The 19,290-nt window shown below is 53.1% G+C and overlaps 5 protein-coding genes across 5 annotated transcripts; 2 read left to right on the top strand and 3 right to left on the bottom strand.

Annotated features, from left to right (window-relative positions):
- Positions 1-8,035: 8,035 nt before the first annotated feature.
- Positions 8,036-9,092, top strand: BDP55DRAFT_658597 (uncharacterized protein). The gene has a single exon (XM_060574495.1). The coding sequence runs from the start codon at positions 8,511-8,513 to the stop codon at positions 8,736-8,738; it is 228 nt and encodes a 75-aa protein (XP_060431790.1). The 5' UTR covers positions 8,036-8,510; the 3' UTR covers positions 8,739-9,092.
- Positions 9,093-10,171: 1,079 nt separating this feature from the next.
- On the bottom strand, positions 10,172-11,083 carry BDP55DRAFT_548773 (CWC16 protein; the record flags this gene model as incomplete). The annotated part of the gene is made up of 1 exon (XM_060568870.1): positions 10,172-11,083. One exon carries the CDS (start codon positions 11,081-11,083, stop codon positions 10,172-10,174), a length of 912 nt encoding a protein of 303 aa, XP_060431789.1.
- A 1,647-nt stretch (positions 11,084-12,730) lies between these two features.
- Positions 12,731-15,660, bottom strand: BDP55DRAFT_766965 (Spc97/Spc98 family protein; the record flags this gene model as incomplete). The annotated part of the gene is made up of 2 exons (XM_060580976.1): positions 15,416-15,660; positions 12,731-15,340 (listed from the first exon to the last, which is right to left on the bottom strand). The coding sequence occupies exons 1-2, from the start codon at positions 15,485-15,487 to the stop codon at positions 12,731-12,733; spliced, it is 2,682 nt and encodes an 893-aa protein (XP_060431788.1). The 5' UTR covers positions 15,488-15,660.
- Positions 15,661-15,877: 217 nt separating this feature from the next.
- BDP55DRAFT_658584 (glycolipid 2-alpha-mannosyltransferase) lies at positions 15,878-17,732 on the top strand. The gene is made up of 4 exons (XM_060574494.1): positions 15,878-16,269; positions 16,336-16,596; positions 16,651-17,269; positions 17,331-17,732. Exons 1-4 carry the CDS (start codon positions 16,125-16,127, stop codon positions 17,485-17,487), a joined length of 1,182 nt encoding a protein of 393 aa, XP_060431787.1. The 5' UTR covers positions 15,878-16,124; the 3' UTR covers positions 17,488-17,732.
- Positions 17,733-19,165, bottom strand: BDP55DRAFT_658582 (WD repeat domain-containing protein). Its single transcript, XM_060574493.1, has 2 exons — positions 18,908-19,165; positions 17,733-18,803 (listed from the first exon to the last, which is right to left on the bottom strand). Exons 1-2 carry the CDS (start codon positions 18,951-18,953, stop codon positions 17,749-17,751), a joined length of 1,101 nt encoding a protein of 366 aa, XP_060431786.1. The 5' UTR covers positions 18,954-19,165; the 3' UTR covers positions 17,733-17,748.
- Between the last annotated feature and the right edge of the window lie 125 nt (positions 19,166-19,290).

Genomic DNA, 19,290 nt, shown 5'->3' with positions numbered 1-19,290 from the left:
GTCCTTATTTGAACAGAACAGGAACAAGCTGCGACTACAAGTTGCGACATTGCGCCCCGCCGGGAGATCGTGTGCTCTATCGGTATACTATTTTTGCGCCTTAGGTGTTGGCTGGAAATGGCGATGTCCCAAGTAGAGATCTCTAGCACTATCCCGCTTCTTCCTGCTGTGCCGTTATATCCTGTCAAGCGTCCCCAGAAAAGACCCTTTAAACATGTCCATGATTGCCTTGGCAGAGTCTGTGAAAATAAAGGTTGGCGATCATTTTGGCTGGCTAGGAGTAGTCAGCCAAGAGATGGGATGTTTGTGCGACGTCGGCATAGTTTCTGGACTCAACCCGGGGTCTGTGTGTTGGAGATGCGCCCTCGCTGTCTTCTCCTAGCAACTGGCCATTGCGGTGAAAGCCAATCACATTGTGTTGAGTTGAGCTCCGGCTCTCTTCCGTACTGGTAGTTGAGTGTAAGCCAATGTCATAATTTCCCGTGGTTTGCGAGACTAAGAACAACGAAAGAACGATATGTTCTGCTACGGCGCTTCCAATAAATGGGGAAACGGATGCAGCCGGCCTTACTTCTGGGAATCCATGCTGACTTTGTGGCTGGCACAACCCCGTCACTGATAGTATAGAATTGCAGGAGACCATGAAACATCGGCCTTTTGTTTCCGATACTCGGCATCCGGAGTCTACCAGCGTCTTCGCCAATGGTCGTCCGGGACGTATAAAAGCCAAAAAGGACGCCATCTGAACTTCACCACAAGGCCACAGACTGCAGAGAACAGATTGATGGTGAATATGTGCGCAAAGCTCAAATCGCTGCTCGTCGGTCATCCGGCTCGTTGCGCAACAGATTTGGTTCGACGAGGGAATTACGTGGTGAAAGGGAATCCCAAATGGCTGGGAATGACCCGAATCCGGATGGGATTGAAGCTCAAGCCTGTGTCTTCCACCAATGATTTTTTCAGCAGCAAATCCCGCGTAAATAAGTCGCCAAGGCAAGGTTTGCTCGCCCAATGGGCCTCAGAGCCAAAATCATCATGCATTCATATGACCAGCACCAAAGTGCTATATGAACGCCATACTTCCGTGTGGGATGCCGACATCGTCAACTTGCTTATGTTGGTAATAGGAATGGTGTTTGGCCTTGGCCTGTGGAAGGTTATCGGCTGTGCGATACCAACCATGGGAGTTTGCAGGAATGATCATCTACCATCGTCAGGTCGTGAACGCCCTTCTGCCACCTGGGATGAGCGTAATGTCATTTGTCGCCGCAAAATGGTTTGTCTGCTCCTAATGATCGACAGCATTCACAGCTAGATGGGGTTTCCCGGCCTGAACACTAATGCATCCGTACACTTTGGCTTTTTAGGCGAACAAGCCCTCCAGCCGGTTGGAGGACATGATAGCCATGGCTGAACCACGATAACCCTCCGATTCCCTCAATGGGTAGCAGGGTCTGGCATGATTGATACCCAGAACAAGACCTAGACCTATTCGATGGTTTGTGGAGCCAAAGAGTCTCTTCTGTGTATGGATGCCCGACTCAGAACACTTCGGCAGCGGGGTTAACGGAGGATCGGCAAAAGATCGACTGGGTTGTCGAATGCTGTAAGGTGAGGCAAGGGTTCCGTCCACAGGATCAGACGAGAGTTATCGTGGCACGCGCGTGTGGATTCAACGGTCGTCATCTTCCTTCCCGTCTGCGTATTTGTTGGACAGAAGCTATGTTGCAATCCTTCGTGGATGTGCAGGTCTTTGCCCAGGAACGCAAGCGTCTGAACAATACTTCTCGGGCGGTCGATGCCGTGCCTGGTCCCTCGGAAGTCCAGTTAGCATCTCAAGATCGCAATCTCATGTGCACAGAGTTCTCAAATACCGTGTCAGATCCGATGGTGGTGGTTTCATCTGAATCATGTGCCCATCGTGGTTGTACGAGAGAAGAGGAAAGTCAACCGCGTGTCACTCGGAGGGGTAGATGTGAGCACGGCAACAATGGCATACCTACCTCGCTTTCGGGGATGAAATTGAGTGAGGAAGAGTTCACGCTACAGGAAGTAGTTGGCTAGTCTGAAGGGAAGGCTGCACCTTTGCGATAAGGTAAATCATTGGCATTTACATCTGGTAGGTGCCGTCTGGTACCCCGATTATCTTGCGCTCGAGGTTACGGCAGGAAAGATTGCCCACGTGTCCTCTCAACCGACACGAGGAGATTACTCTGTAATGGCAGTTTTGTCATCCACGTCACTTTGGACACCGCAAAGTTTATTGAGTGAGGTAATGGCATCAGAATCCAAGAAAGTTACTAAACAAGACATCATCCCACCAGAAAGAGTTGTTATTATACTTCTGAGCCGTGGCCCTTTTGAAATTGGGATGATGACATACTGCCTGAGCCGAGTATTGTAATTGATTCACGTGAGGTAGGTAAATAGTTATCCCGCTTCGCCGAAGACCTGTGATAACGACGTGCTGAGCCTTTCGGGAATGAGCAGATTCGGAAATCTGTCCAATCTTGTACCGCCTGGTGGTAACTACTCGATATGTCCTAGGAAAGGAGGGAGAAGGCCTGGTATTCCTCAAGAACGACTTCACCAAAAACTTCTTAGTGGCCCATGTCTGCCTGGTCCCTAACCGACAGAAATACCCGACGTTTGATTGCTAGTCGTGGATGTTTGTAAACCAGAGTACGCATTACGTGCTATCTCACCCTAGAACTTTGGCCACTTCTCAAAATTGTAGTTTGATATTTATGGTCTCCGCCACGCTCAAGCCTGACGTGTACTTACTAGAGCCACATGCTTAATTTCCCTCCTGACTAACTCCGTGGTAGGTAGTGAAGAATCAAGGCTGTATTAATAGCTTCGGGCTAGGTAAGCACGAATTCGATATACGACAAAGATAAATCTGCTTCGTAATTACGCGATGTACTTATCCGCTTGCTCAAGAAAGTGAAAAAGACCCCTTGCTATAAGGACATAATCGCCGGGGGATGATGGTGATAGTGGCGATTCGACGAAGACGATCTTCCAGATCCCCCGCCACGCTCGCATGTTAATTTTTTTATGAAGAATGAGCAACCATATCACGATGCCCCCTCGAAATATCGGGGAGTTGCCAATCGGTTTTGATTCGAAATCCACGGACAAGAAGCCTAGACTACGCTTCAACGAGCATCACCCGTTACCGTCACCACTCCCGCACCGAGCGACACCCACTGCCACGACCAGATATAACTGGAGCCGGTGGCCAGATTGACGGCAGAGGCATCCATGTGTAAAGTCCTCTAGGTTACACCCGGCCAGCGCTGATTCACTGACCGGTCGGGCGTTACACGCACATCTCGAAGGATTCTAGAGGACTTGGGTAGCGAATATGGAGCAATTCGTCCACCACGACCTTCTTTTCCCAGACACCCAAACTGTATAACCCCTATATCTGACCCGACGGGGCGTGACGGCGACGTACTCTAGCACTGTAGTAAGGGATTAGGAGTAAGAGTGAAGGCTAGCAGTAACCAATGGTGATGTGGTACCGTAAAAAAACGGGCAACCGCCACCGAGGATGTTTACTGCGACTTATCATAACGACAGAACTGTGGACTGATAAACGTAGAGCATAGCAGGATCTCGATGTTCAACACTGGGGATGTGAAAGACGTTCGATAGCTGCTCCAGCCTTACCCGACGTGCCCGAGTCCCTTAGTCGAAGAGCAAGCGTCAATATTTCAGAGAAGGTCGCGCTCGAGAAGTCAGAACGGCCGGCAGTATGACGGAGGGGATCGCCGAGCAGCTCAGTGAGAGCCAATCATTACCGGGACGGTTAGCGGCGAGGATCTCGATGGGCGAGAGCTTCAAATCCATCGGGCCCAGTAAATTCGGACGCAGAGGTGCCGCAAAGTGGCGGGGAAAGCACCGGGTCGGTCAGAGAGGTTTCGGGGATCAGAGGGGGGCAGGAGAAAAGACTCGGCGTGCTGCTATCTTCTCTGGCCTCTATTAGGCGTTCCGATGATGCTCGAGCCCGGGACTATCATCGCTAAGTTTGAGGGCGCGTGAACCTTGACACTCATGTTGAGTGGGAGAAGGGAGATAGGGACTCGTCATTGTGGACAAGGTGTCGGCCGATAATTCTCTCCCTGGGATTGAAGGAGGCCATTAGATGTCTGGTTGGAAGCCGTCTCTAAGGTAGTATAACATCATTCATGACGTTTCAGAGGATGTTTCCCCAGACCTCCACGACCCCTCGGCCCTCATCAAAGGCCCATCGCAGGCGAGACCGATGTCATTATGCGGGCCATTCGTTCATACTGCGTGGTCTAGCCGTTAGGACGGCTCCAACCGTGGCCGAGAGTTGAGGACGCAGGCACGCAGGGGCGAAAGCACATTGCAGCCCATACCTATTTACCAGCTGTAATTCAGGGGTCGTCGCTGAGTACGGTATGCTGTCACGGACGACCATCCGCCCAAAGTCGGAGGATTGAGATCTGGTTGTGTGTGGCAGCTCTTCGGGCATAGCGGCCGGTAGAGATGAGGTGAGGTGAGAGGCATGGCGTCATCACGTGTGATGGCATACCTTTGACGGTAGCGCAAAGAACAGTTCGTTCATATTATCACTTTGAGGTATGTGAGCTGTTCATTCTCTTGTGGTCCGGGTCAGACAGTGTCAGGGTCTGGAACCTTGGCGCGGCCCTGAGTCTCCATTCGAGGCTGAGAGGAGCTCACGGAGAGTGTGGATAGTCATAGTATGATGCAGGTGGCGGGAACTGCTTCATGGGTGCTCCCATACTTAGACGGGAGAGGCTTTTTTCCCTCATTGTCAGCCATCGTAAGCGTCGCACAATGATAGGGAAGCTGTGGCAAGGGGTGAAGCGAAAAAGAAGAGAATCTAGCTCTAATCGTAGCTAGGTGTGCATGACAGACAATGCAGCCGTGGCCGAACGAAGCGAGACGGGAGCCGCATTCTAGCTAGCAAACTTGCAGATCTGAAGCTCTGGGAGAGAAAAGGGTTTCTTTCCCGCCTCGTGGAACTCGGTCTAAGCGGGCTGTCGACGTAAAGAGACGTAGAAAGACGTAACTTGTGGTGCTGTCTGTGGTGCTATGAGGTCGTCGCGCGTATCATTCCTTCCTGTGACGGAATGGACCAGCCTTTGAGCCTTTGAGGGAAAAGGGGGGCGTGTCTGTGGTGTGTGACGGAGCAGCTTGTCAAAACGTTACCAGGGAGGGAAGGGGGAAAATGGAAGAAAACGCTCGCTCCAACGTTATGATTGGCTCACTGGGCCAGAAGCAGGGGGGGATCCGACCGTCGGACCAGGGGTGCAGAAGTGCGAATGACATCATAGGGCGCCGGGTTAGTGGCGCAGCGTGACTTCACACGAGACTTGATTGGCAAGACTTAACGACACACCAACCTCCAAAGAGCTCCAACGACGTAGATTGAGGCGAGGCCGACACGGACAGAGAGGATGGAAGAGCTGCCTTCCGTCAGCCTTGACGTCTGTGTGTCCCATCCAGCCAGCCCCAAAGTCTGTCGTCTGCCTAACAAGCTACGGCCGGTTCGAGGTCTGTCCGTCACTACGGATACGTCCTGTCCACATGCATCCATTCGTGGACCATCCCCCATGAGAGCATCCATCCCTCTCGCGATCCCCCCGGCCGTCTATCTTACGTTACAGTTTGCTGCGTATCGCCTATCTTCCGTCAGAGCTGTCTCGCCGCTGCTCAAGGGAGGCAATCCATGCTCCAAGGGGGGTTCTAGGCCATCAATGATCAAACTACAAACGCGAAAACCCGCTGTTTCGGTTACTCTCCTTCAACGACAAAGTGTTTTCTCTCACGTCAGATCTCCCCGGCCTTTCAACCCCAGCGTGTATCGGAGTTTTAGTTTGTAGACCCCTGACTCTTGCACTGCTTGTGAAATCTCTCACCTGAAGAGATATGTCACCAATTTCTCGGTGAGGGTGCAACGAACCTTGTCTACTCCTCCGTGACCCGGCTCCGTGATATCGAGAGGCCGAAAGTTGTTCAAATTTCCCTCATTGTTGATCTTGGCACCCTGCCGGCTCACTCTTCGACTCTGAATAGCTTCGGCATGGGCCAGCTCCGGTAGTCCAGGTCAAGTGTGGGAGGGCGTGATGGGGCACGTCAAGATCCCCCCTGACATGGGAATCATGGGAATCGACGCAGAGGCCTTTGATGGATGGGGTTGCCACCGGGGAGAAGGGGGCAATTCACATCCTCATCAATTTCTCGGAGGAAGGGGGATGGGAAATCGAGGCCTAAGAGTGCCGAAGTCTAGTCTCGCCGCTCTCGCCGCCATGGCAAATTGAGCAAATTCCCATGCCGACGGAGGATGGTGGGCATGAGGGCATCATGGAAATTTCTGTCAGGTACGTTCCTGGTGTTTGGGCACGCATGGTCACGATCTGGACAATATTCCCACTGACATAAAGATCAAACCAATGACAGCTCTCGAAGAGGGTAGAGAACCGGGGGCCTAGCAGTTCCAAAAAGTTGCTGAATGGCTTCAGATTTGGCGGCTAACCTTCACAACTCTTGTTTTGTGGCGGGATCCGTGCTTTCTGCCTTGACGGCGTGGTGCCCGCCCCCCGGCACAGACCTGGACGACTGGACGCCCAGTTGCAGCTGTTGTGGCCCCTGTGGGTTGGTGAAGGCAAGCCGCAAAAAGGAAGGAAGATGGGACACTGGGCGGACCCACTGGCAGCAACGTCCACACCCGGGGTCCGGCCGACGTGGACGCTTCGGCCAATGACGTCTGCTCCACCCGCCGATCTTTGACGACAAGTCTTGCTTGGATACTGCTTGGCCGCGCCGTTGCCAGCCTTCCTCACACACACACATTATTGCTACTCTTAGCAAGACAAGCACCACATCCTCTTCTTTCCTGTCATTGAATCTCTTGCACTAGGGCGGCTCTGGTCAAGTGCCAGTAGCGCGTGTCTTTAATGTGAACACGCTTCTTTTTGCTGGCTTGTGACCCCCCGGGCTGGACCCCCATCGTCGGTCGTTGCGCAGGCTGCTTGCTTGCGGATGGCTACTTGTCCGTACGCTCGCTTGCTTGATTCGAGAGTTTTCATGGCATGTCCCCCGTTCCCTTGGGCGGGAAAGAGGTACTATGCAGCCGTGGCAGCACAATCGTACAACGAACGTGCCGACCCTCCATCAGAGTTGGGGAGGTTTCAAGCTTTCGATAATGCATTCCTGTAAGCTCATAGGGTGGGTGGCCAAAATATCAAGGGTCCAACACACCTTTGGCGTCGGGATGGGCACGATGTTCGAGACAATCCTATTCGCTTGCAGTCTGGCCATGTCTATCTCTACGTAGTGATAGTGCATGGATCGGAAACCCCTCAAGCCTCTTTTCTCAGGGTCTCCCGTCCGGTCCAGAACCTCCAAGGGTAAGAATGAGAGACAAAAGGAGAAGGACGGGAGTGATCGTCGCTGTCTTTGTCCGAGATTCGGGAGGGGGAACATTTCGACATGTCGATAGGTATCCTGTAGCTCTCTTCAAGGAGCGAGAGGAACAAGCTGCCCGTACGGAGTATGTGTGTGGCTAATGATGACATGCCCGGTGACTTTCGGTCTGGACATCTGATCAGCAGGGTCTTTCCGTTCTCGACCGTCTCCCGCACCCATGAACCACCGCTACCACCCTTCTTTTTTGGCCCTGCAGTGTATCACCGTACCGCTTACTGCATCATCAGCCCTTTCCGTGGCAATAACTGAGCAGTGGAGGAGGTCTGCTTGATTGGCCACTCGCGCCCCAACCCCGGCCCAGTTACGCCATATCGTGCAGACCTCACCCGGGGGTAGAGCAGAACGCTAAGACGCCGTCAATCACTGCCGATCCCTAGCGGATTGAGTGTAGGCGAGATATGCAACAGCTCCTCCTTCGCTGAGTGGGAAGGGAAGGGATGAGGGGGTGAGGAGAAAGGAACGGTGCCTGCTTTTGCTCTGCTCTCTAGTCTCTGCTTTCTCTCGTGTGCTCTCTCACACACTCAGACCCCCCCCCCCCCCCACCCCCCCCCCTTCGACCTCTACCTTGGAGAAGGGGAGGGGGGTGTACCTTAGCGTAGGTCCCAGAGCTTGCAACACCCCCTAGTGACGGAGGACCCTGTGTTTTGCCTGATGGGCGGCCGGTTTGCTCACCACCACACAACCCCGTCCTGCCCAACTTTCCCCTACGTCTGTGTTCACCTCTTCTCCACGACAAGCCTTGCACCGACCCTTTTCGCCCCTCTTATTTTCTTTTATAAACCCAGGACCATTCCTGCCATCCACCGTTTCTTGAAAGCCCGTTTCATCAGCATCCAGCTACAATAACTACAACCTCACCGTTCTCAAAACATTCTCAAGCTCTTATACACAAGCAGCTCTACCACTTATCTTCGACGTAACTCATCAAGCAACTCTCAATACTCCTTACCAAGTCTATACGTTAAGCCTCTCAACAGCGGCTTACCAACAAACAAAACCACAAACACTTCTAAACCGCATATATGAGCCCTTCCACCATGCCCGCTCGCCAGGACGCCTACTCTGTCTCCATCCCCATCTCTCCTCCTCCTCCATCAGATCTCTCTACCTACATGCGCTCAATGCACCAACACACTAAGCGCCAAATGGAGGCTGCCAACCGCTCTTCCACCAGGAGATCCGGCGGCCGCACAAGCTACCCTTCTATCAACGGTCACCACTCTTCATCAAGCCACGACTCATCGTACTAAGACAACAATCGATAATTTGAATTGTTTCTACAACCTGGCCCCGCTTCACCGGGGTCTTGTCTCTATACCAATCATCACGATCGATGGGAGGGTAACTTCATTTTCAGCGACTGCTACGAACAGCAGATAACAGAGCCCATGCGATTTATGAGATCGTAGCGCGATGAATTCACAATTACGGCAACATTAGCATTTGGCGCGAGAGAGCTTGTTTTTACAATGGCGGGTTTTGATTAGGAGGGCAATGTTCCTCAGGCGTTGGCGGTTTAAAGGGTTTCGGGAGACATGAATTCGAGACGTCGAAACTTTCTCCCATGATTTATGATAGGAACGAATAAATCGTTACAACCTCTACACGCTTTACCGAGTCTAAGAACTCTTTAATCGTGAATTTATGACAGTGACTGCTCAATTCTCCCAACAGAGTGAAATGACGTGCCATGTCTAGCCGTCAAAGGTTTCCCTGAACTATAGCCATCATGGGCCATGACAGAATGTACCGCTCCTACCCTACTCCCACTAAGTCAAGCAATATGCATTGCTTTCTACAATTACTAGCCTCTTCCATGGTAGTCTTCCACGAGGACAACTTTCTGCAACCATCTAGAACCTGCAACCACTTCCAGCGCACAGTTTCTAAAAGGCCGACCATCCTTTCCATCCCTACTCAGACCCGTCAACCCTGCCACGATCGACGCGGTCTAGCCACCCAGAACTCTGAATCGTGCAACACAATAAGAAATCCACCGAGCCAAGAGGTCAGATGCCTACCGAATCTTCGAGTCTATTCACACGCTCAACACATAAACGCAAGGACACACACACCCTTACGCAACAGCTTTTGCAGCGCTGGACCTGTCAAGGCCAGAGATCGACAGTGGGGCTTGCAAAAAAGGCACAGACTACCCAGCACCATTTAGAACATAGCAAAGAAGATGCGACGTGCAGAGAGAGAGGAAGGGAACCGTCGAAGTGACGTCTTAAAATGCAAGACGGCTAGAGTTTATTTTCGCTATTCATCGTCCGAAGGACTGAAAGTTAAAGGAGACGAGGGGGAAGAAATGGGGGTGGGCTTCGACCCCTTCTGTCGCTGCTGACCTTTGATTGTTGAACATTGTCTACCTTACGTTGTAATTGTACGTGTACCCTTACGCCATCAACCGTCTGTCCACCCAATGCCTTGATTATGTACCCTGGGAAGAGTCTGTGCGGTAGACCTCCGTTTTCCGAAACGCCATGCCCAAAGATTAAGGTTTACCAGCAAGTAAAATAGCAGTCCTGTTCATGGCATGAAAGGGAAAATGACGTGCAGCCGCTCTCCATGTCTCCTGCGTGGTGATGCAGGTAGGCGACAAAGAGTCAGGGATAGAAACGAAAAAAAAAAAGCGCTGCAGCCACGCCCTGTGGTCTTCAATTGCCATATCGCGCAGCTCTCAGACCAGTGAAGGCTTCTTTTTGATGCCAAGCGCCGCAGAGTAATCCTTCTTCTTCTTCACCACGCGTTTGGCCGGAGGCGGTGGCGGCGGCATCATTGAAGTATCCCTCACGGTCCCCGCCGCCGCAGCCTCCGACTTCTCCCCTGACGTTGAGGATGACGCTACCGCCGCTGATGAGGAGGAGGAGGAGGATGGTCCTCCGATTACCCCTCCGTCATATTCATCATCGTCGATAATCTCCTCCCCGAGCCTCTCCCTTGCAGCAGCGAAAGCCTTCTTCGCAGCCTCCTCGTCCTCCCTCTCTTCTCTCGCCCTCTCTTCGTCCTCAGGCCGGACGACGTACTCGGAAAAGTCCACGCCGTCCTTCTCAGACCGCTGGATGCGCGCGTTGCGCTGGCGAATCTCGTCGAGCGCGTCCGCGGCAGCCATTTCCAGCCTCGCGTCCTCGTTCTTGGCTTCCAGGTCCGCCATCGCGTTCTTCTCCTCCTCGCCTGCAGCTTCAGCCTCCTCGCGCTCCAGCCGGTCCAGCCTCTCGTCCACGCTCTCTTTTTCGCCTTCCTTATTGCGCCAGGGCTCCATGTTTCGTATCGCGCCTTTGATGACGGCGTAGTCAGCAATCTTTGGGTCGGTCCTGATGATGATTTCCGCCGAGCATCGCGTGCATTTCAGGTAGAAGCGGTGGATCTGGATATTGAGGTATCGCTCTGCTTGGTTCGTCTCCTTTCTGGAGTTGAATTTGCGGCCCTTGTAGATGTATTCTCCGCACGTTGTGCACTTCATTGAGAAGGGCGCCATGATGCGGACGGTCTGGACCTTGGGGCCGGTCTGCTTCGGTCCGCGCTTGCGCGTGAGGGCGGAGGGATCGAAATCCGGGGGGTAATACTTTTGGAGCACTTTTCGTTCAGACATGATGGGCGACGGGCTTCCGCGAAACTATGCGACGGAAAGGTCTGATTTGGTTGGCGGAATCGCAAAGTGATGATATGGTTGTCGTGAAACTTTTTGGTGGAGTTGGGATATGGCAGGCAAACCGTGCATCTGTGGCGGATGTCACTGATGGTGGGGCATCGCGCCGTATCGGAAGGTCGGCGAAACCAAATTCCCGGTGATGAATTACGGTCCCTCTCAACACAGCATCCAACTTCCGTTTCATTCAAACCGTTTCACATGTGACCATTCTTCACGAGAATCTCAAATGTCTAGACGCGAATACCTTCAACTCAATCGCGGAATGCCTCTCAAGTCCATTTCAATCATCACGACCTAGGGGGTGTCACGCTATGCGTTGCTGCGAATAGTATTCTTTGCTAATCGACCAGGGAGTGCGTAGACGAGCCAAGTTCACGCCGCCAGCAGGCAACGTATGAAGTCCTCAGCAACGACCGCTGGCGAGCCTCAACAAATCCGCGCGGATAACTTTCCCTGTCTACACGTGTACGTAGTAGAATCAAGGTCCACCTTCCACTAGAGTCTAGAGCTGATCACGAGCACCCTGGTTTGAGCTTCAATTTCCCGAGTTGGGCTCCCGTTCCCAGTTCCTTGCTGCTACGGATACTCTCGGGCACCAACGCAACACTCAACTCAAAACGTGGACGGCCACCGTAGACGGATCATGGACTTCCGCGAGGGAAGCGCGCGGAGGGCAGAGAGAGGGACATTGCATGTCAGCAGGTCTTTCACCCGCCTCCAGCTTGACAGTCGGCACCCTGGCCGGCGTCGATACAACCCACTCACCCCCCCTCCGGTACGAAAACTGTTGTAAGGGACCCTTGGCTTCCAGTTACGACCGTTGGGGCCCCACTGTCGATCTTGCTCGTTCCAAGGTTCGAGGCTGACTGGAGACAATAAAAGTTGGCATCAGTGAACCCCGTCCCCTGGCGGGCAGGGGCACGAATTGCATCTTGCCTCGACACCGCCGGAAAGACGCACGTCGGGCGGCATCGTGAACACCGTAGTGGTGTTGCGAGTCCCGTCGGTTCCGGCATGAGCGGTCTTGTGGTTGCGACCCCAAGGGTCTACGCTAGCCATCATGAATCACCACACTAGCAGTCAAGCACGCCCTTATGCGAACGGTGTTGTCTCTTTCTCAGGGACGACAACGGCAGCCAACTGCTTAGCGGATTCAATTAGCCTATGAGATGGAACACCCTGAAGCGGTTGGTTGAAGCTCAAGTCTGCATCTTCATCGTCGAAATACCTTGCATTGAGTCGGTAACGGTTGGCATCGCATCGCATGACATGGTCAAGATAATCTCTGTTCGTGGCAGCGGCGCTCACCGAGCATCGTCTCATGTTGCTGTTGACCGCCCACCCAGCCGACTAGATCATCGCTGCAAGATTCCAATAATTTCAACCTGCCGCAGGATCCATCCTTCTGCAGTGGGAAAAGTTGGCGTTGGCCCGGTGGTTTGACAGCCGCATGGGAATCAAGGAATCCCATGTCGATCTCTATCCTTTTCCGGAATTCTGTAAACTCTAATGGTTTTGCGGGTCTCCAGGACCAAGTTCTCAATTTTGCTAGCCATACCCTACCAACTTGGCAGGGCTCTTCGACTTTCAAGCGCCCTCCTTGATACCCACCTCCAGCATTTCAGCCAGGAGGTCCCATTTCACAGCCGCCTCGTCGCTTGAAGCCCTGGCAACCCCTCGTAGGCCCCCACAGATGAACTTTAGGTGCCTCTCGAAGTCTGTCTTAATCTCCCGCAGGCATTCTAGGTAGCCCTTGCCTGCATTAATTGCGCCCCTTTTGGTTTTGGTCCCGAGGCGCTCCGCACCGTCGTCGTCACTGTCTTCGGCGTAGACAGCCGGTTTTCGGCGGCGGGGACTCGCTTTCATCGGCGAGGACATGATGGAAAGACGGGATAACTCTTGTTGTTCCTCTGCCTCCTCGGCGACGCTAGCGCTTTGGGCGTCTTCAAGTTTCGCAGCCAGGTCCATAATGTCTAGGATGCCACCGCGTATGGGATCCAGTTTTCTGCCGAGACATGCTGCGTCGATAACTTGCTTCACGAAGGCTTCGTGATGCCTGATCATGGCATCTACATCATAGGCCTCTCGCAATTTCCAGCGGAGGGATTCTGTGTAAGGGGCTAAAACCAACGTCGATAGATATGTCTGGATGCAGTTGCAAAACCACATCAACTTTGAGCGGAGCAAGTAGTACATCGCTTTGCTGCCCCATACATCGCTTCTGGAAGCAAGCTCGTCGAGGATCCGGTTGCGTTGGATGAGACCGATGGCGCGTCTGATCTGCATCAGAAACGTAAAAACTGCTTGGTATTGGGCACTTGTGTCTTCAGTGACAACAAGCTGCACTGGCCAGGGAAGACGATACTGCAGAACGATTTCTGGCAAGGCCGTCCGGATAAGATCGCGCCCAGCTACGACAGACTTCTTCTGGCCTTCGACTCGGACAGTGACAAAGAGCCGGGTGGTATCAACTCGTAGGGAAAACGCCTCCTGAGCCAGACCAGTCAAGGAGTATCGGTCATGCCAATCAGGCCTGAGAGCATCTAGCCGGGCAAAAACGCCTTTACAAAACTCATCAGCCGCAGCTCCATCAGTCATGAGAAAGAGGTGATGCAGGGCGCCGATATTCGCCTCTAGGTTGCAAGAATCAAAGAGCGCCTGTTTCAAGCTTTCCGAGGTTGCATGATATTTGCTTTGCATCCATAGAGTGAAGGCCGATGTGAATAGCTCGGGGAATGGCGCAAGTTCCAGGCCTGGCGGGCAGACTGAATCGAACGTTAAAGGAGGTTCGTGATCGTCCCAGAGTTGACGAAGTGCATCAAATTTCCCAAGATGTTTGAGAACGACGATGCTTTTTCCAGCCGTGAAGATCTTGCCAACACTGGGCTGAAGGAAACCGGGCGCATGCAAGACACCTTCTGATGTTCGCCTCATCTTGAATTGTTCTTGCCAGACATGACGGAGTGGAACTTGGGTTGGCGACTCGGACACGAAGAAGATCTTATCGCCTGGCACGAGTTGCCCCTCTGACATCCAAAGTCGAATAGGTCGGAGATAGACTTGAAAACAGTTGAAGAATATGCGTCCCAGGAAGTCGTAAGTCGAATCGCGACCTGAAAGCTGGGCCCTGCTGATTTCATCATAGAGAAGCTCAAGAAAGCGGAACGCTCCGCCATTCGCAGGATCGTAAAGCTGCCTAACAATCTCCGAGAGAGACCCTAAGGGTTCTATCCGAGGTCTGAGTTCCTCCAGAATTGCTGCCATGCTGATGACCGTATCTTCCCGCGCCACTGCCAGATTAATCTGGGTGTGGGATAATCTCTTGTCAAAGGATTGTAGACTGGCAATGACATTGTCACGGAAAACTTGAAAGAGTGGCGCCGTCTGAGGTCTCTTCGAGAAAGTCCGTATCTGGGAAACTTGACGTCCGCATTCCACGTAGCTGCTCAAAAGTGCTTTGTGCGTATCCCATTCAAGACTGGATATCTGGTACACAGGGTCGGGAAGGCCATCTTTCTGGAATAACGTTGTGGGCAGGCCTTGCAACATGAAGAGGGCTTCTCTCATGGTCTGGAACTCTGTTACAGCGATCTTTTGTGGTCGGGCTGAAGAGGCGGTCTTCTTGCCTTCCATCCTCCAAGCCTGGCTTTCCTGAACAATTTTGAGGGCGTTCTCGTCAGAGGAAGCAATCTCGAAATCCTCCGGTTTCCTGCCGATCGATGTATCAAGAGTTGAGAGCGAGGTCTCGTCAGAAACACTTGATGTGTCTGACTTGGTCTCGCCGTATTCGTCGCCAGAGTGATCGCTGTAATCAATGGAGTTCCATATCTCGGCATCCTCGTGCCATCCATCCTCTTTCGCGATATCTTCCCATCTTAGTGGCGGTTCGGGGTCTCTTTCGGGTTCCCTGAGGAGTTCTAAGTCGCTCAGTCGGGTTTTCTGTGTTGGTTTATCGGCAAGTTCGAGGAGAAAATGAAGGATGTCGGGATGCCATTTGGTTCGGAGTTGTGACAACGCATCGAGCCGCTCCTTGAAGGCATCCGCCAAGCCTTCACGATGGTGGACCCTGAACCGCTCCTCCAGGCCAACGAGCTGATTCTCAACGTCGAATTGATTGGTGCGCAGGAGGTTGTGATACTTGAGACTGCGATGTGAAGACTCGCGCAACAGATTGAAGCGCTCTCGACTGATGTGCTGCTGTTGGTGTTAGCGACGGGCCGAGCTGCATTGCATTGTGTATGCTCATGCAAGATGGGATGAACCGTCTCCCACCTTGTCTGGTGTCGATGTGATGACCTCGACCAATTCATCAGTCAAGGCGCCGAGCTTTGCGGCGAATGCCATTGTTTGCCAAGGTAGCCAGGTCGCTGGCAGAGGGATTGAGGCTTAAGTCATGGAATTAGGGGGCGATGTGTCGGCATTGGGCTAATTTGCCGGCATCGTCAAGAGACGCGTTGCAGAAGTGCTTGTCGCAATTACTCGCGACAGCCATTCAGTGAGCCGGTGGTGCTAGGAACTTAGGATGCCGGATAGAGGGGGGGCGCGCGGGGGTTCTGCTCCTCCCTTATTGCTGATTACAGGGATTGGACAGCTGGACAAAGCGCCCATAGGTCCTTGGTTCTCCCAATGCAAGACGCTAATTGGCAAATTTCATGGGGTGACATCAGCCTCAAGCATCCAACGACCTGGGACAACTGCCATCGACGCCCCCTTTTCCGATTTTTTTTACGCGTCACTCTTCAATCTGGCCTAGTGATCAACAAATCTCCCTTCCACACCACCGAACGGCCTTCAAAAACCGACGGCACGAGCCGCAACCGAGGAATCTTACACTACCCGATCGACTTCGACGACCTGGCTTTTCCGCTAGCCGTTGACTATTTGCGCAAACGTCGAACCTGACATTGCTCGACGTCGAGATACCTCCGCTCTCCCACATCCTTCCCACGATCGCTAGCTTGCTTCCACTCCATCGGCCAACATGGCGGTCGCCCGCCCAGTTCGAGCTCTGGCATTAGCTGCCGTGATGCTTTGGTGCTTCTTCCTTTATCAGATCTTTGGCCCCGAAAGGCCGATAAGCCAGAAGCCAGTGCGCTACGGTAATGGAAGGGACCCCAACCTTGATCGTAAGTTGCGCCTGCAATTGCTGCGAAGTCATCGCACAGATAACTGACAAGAGTGTCTCTGTACAGCTACCGGCGAGCCTCAAGGTGTTCTAACATATGTCTCCGACAAATATGCCCCCGGCATCGAGGATTCTGCTCGTATCAACGCTACCCTGCTGGCGCTGGTCAGGAACGAGGAGCTGGATGGAATGATCCAATCCATGGTCGATCTCGAGAGAACCTGGAACCACAAGTTCAACTACCCTTGGACATTCTTCAACGAGGTTCCCTTCAGCGAGGAATTCAAGAGGAGGACCCAGGCGGCCACCAAGGCTGAGTGTAGATACGGTAAGTTTTTGCAACGTTTCTCTGCGCGGCTCTTGCGCTAATCAAACTTGGTAGAACTCATCCCCAAAGAGCACTGGGAGATGCCGTCGTGGATCAACAAAGACCTGTACGAAGAATCCGTCAAGATTCTCAAGGAAAACGACATTCAATACGCCGATAAGGTTTCGTACCACTCCATGTGCCGCTGGAACAGTGGCATGTTTTACAAGCACCCTGCCTTGCAGCACACCAAGTACTACTGGCGTGTCGAACCCAAGGTCCATTTCTTCTGCGACGTTGATTACGATGTCTTCCGCTACATGCAGGACAACAACAAGACATATGGTTTCACCGTCAACCTGTACGACGCGCCCAAGTCCATCCCGACGTTGTGGCCCGAGACCAGAAAGTTCCTCGCGCAGCACCCCGAATACCTTCACGAGAACAACGCAATGGACTGGCTCACCGATAAGGCTGGTCGTCCCGAGAACCACGTTGATGCGAACGGCTACTCTACCTGTCATTTCTGGAGCAACTTTGAGATTGCCGATATTGACTTCTGGCGGAGTCAAGCGTATGAGGACTACTTCCAACATCTGGACCGCGCTGGAGGTTTCTTCTACGAGAGATGGGGCGATGCTCCTGTCCATAGCATTGCTTTGGGTCTTTTTGAGGACAAGTCCAAGATCCACTGGTACGTTTTGTCAAGCTTCACAAAGCTCCATTCGAAGGAATACTCAACTAACATGCATCAGGTTCCGCGATATTGGGTACCAGCACATTCCCTTCTTCAACTGTCCCAACTCGAACAAGTGCAAGGGCTGTGTGAAGGGTCGCTTCACTGATGGTGAGGCCTGGCTGCACAAGGACGACTGTCGCCCGAACTGGTTCAAGTATGTCGGCATGGACTAAACAACCGAAGTGGTTTCAAAGCACGATTGCTGTTCTATGTAATTTTTGGTTGGCACCGATTGGGGATTTCCAGGGAAGCATCTGGGTACATTGGTGTTGGGCGTCTGCGGAACATCCACGCGTGTGTGTAGATTACCACGGAGTCAGAGACGGACATGACTCTGTATGATTTGGAAGATTTTGTTAGATACGTGAACGTCCGGAATGACGATACCTCATCACTGTTGCGGTGATATCATAGCGATGCATCATTAAAGGCTTCTAGAGTGAACCAAAGACCGTAGCTACTCCCGACGTGCCGCCGACGCAGAACTGATCTCCCCATCCACCACCCCTCCAGGCCATGCAACTAATAACATTGCTCCTCTCCTTCTCCTTGCCATCTTTGCCCAACATTCTCTTCTTGGGCTCGAAGCCCTCTGGGCATGGAACCCGGACCGTCGCGACTAGCTTGCCCGTCAAGAGGTCCCACGCCCATATCTTGCCATCGCCGTTCAACCCGGCAGGCCCCGTGCCAGCCGTAAGCTCATCGCCCGCAATGACGTATTTCTCCTTGCTGCCGAGGACGGCCTGTACGCGCAACTCCTCGTTCCTCCACCCATCACCCGCATACGTCTTCAGACACGTCCCGCTCTCCCGGTCCATCAGTCGGATCTTGCTGTCCAACGATCCGACCAGCATGGCCTTGCCGTCCCGCGTGAGCTTGAGACTCGTCACGCTCGCGCCGATAACATCCGTCACGCACCGTCCCATCCGGACGTCGTAGCTCCTCACCCGCCCGTCGACGCTCCCTGCAATGACTTCCGCGTCCCGCACCGCGAGCGCGGTGATGGCGTCCTTGGCCTCGTCCAAGACCTGTACTGGCTTCGCCGAGTTGGATTTGGCGTCCCACACGCGCGCGCTCGTGTCGAAGCCCCCTGAGATGACGAGCGAGTCCCCATCGCCCGCGAACGAGACGCAGTTGACGCGCGCCGTGTGGCCGTGCGCGTTACCGCCGAAGCGGCGGATCGTCTTGGCCGTGGCTACGTCCCAGAGGAAGACGGCGCGGTCGCCGCCGACGGAGGCGAAGCGCTCGTTGTCGGAGGAGACGGAGAGGTCGAGGACCTCGTAGCCGTGGGCGGCGTAGGTTTGGATGAGGCGGCCTTCCGGGACGGCGGCCTTGGCTGTTCCCGGTGGCCTGTTGCTGTTGATGGCTGAGCTATAGCGCTGGGGCTGGTCGTGAGATGCCGGGTTGTAAAGTCTGATGTTGCGGTCTGCTGAGCCGGTGAGGATGTATGTTCCTGGCGAGGCTGAATATGAGACAGTATGGACAGGCCCTAGTTAGAGTCAGCTCTTGAATCCTGTGATTTCTTGGAAATTTTGACTTCTGTTTCATTCTCGGCTTGTCAGTCTCACGAGGGAACAACACGACGCAACTCACCATTTGAGCCCAGCAAGTGAGCGACCGGTCTGTCAGGAAACGACATCTAGGAAAGTCGGCAATGTGCCCATCACCGAGTTTTTGTTCTCAGTGGACTACAACTGTTCATTTCTTGACGAAATAAAGAATTCAAATCACGGTGTTTCCATATTTGTTCCCTCTTGCGATAGATAAAGATTGATGACCTTGCAGTGAGCAAGTACTTGTCTGAGTGGATCGCTTTAGTGCATATTCGGTGTACCCACACAAACAGCTTCCAGCGATTCTTGCTTCGCAAACACTCAAAGTCTCATTGCTGACAAGCCCAGAGATGCCGGCATGAACAATACAATAGCATATTGCAGCATCATCTCTTCAACAGGGGGGTCATTTTGACTCGCAGT

Source organism: Colletotrichum godetiae (assembly GCF_030913485.1).
Source record: "Colletotrichum godetiae strain CBS 193.32 chromosome Unknown BDP55scaffold_13, whole genome shotgun sequence".
NCBI classification, from domain to species: Eukaryota; Fungi; Ascomycota; class Sordariomycetes; order Glomerellales; family Glomerellaceae; genus Colletotrichum; species Colletotrichum godetiae.
This window is presented reverse-complemented; position numbering and strand designations above follow the sequence as displayed.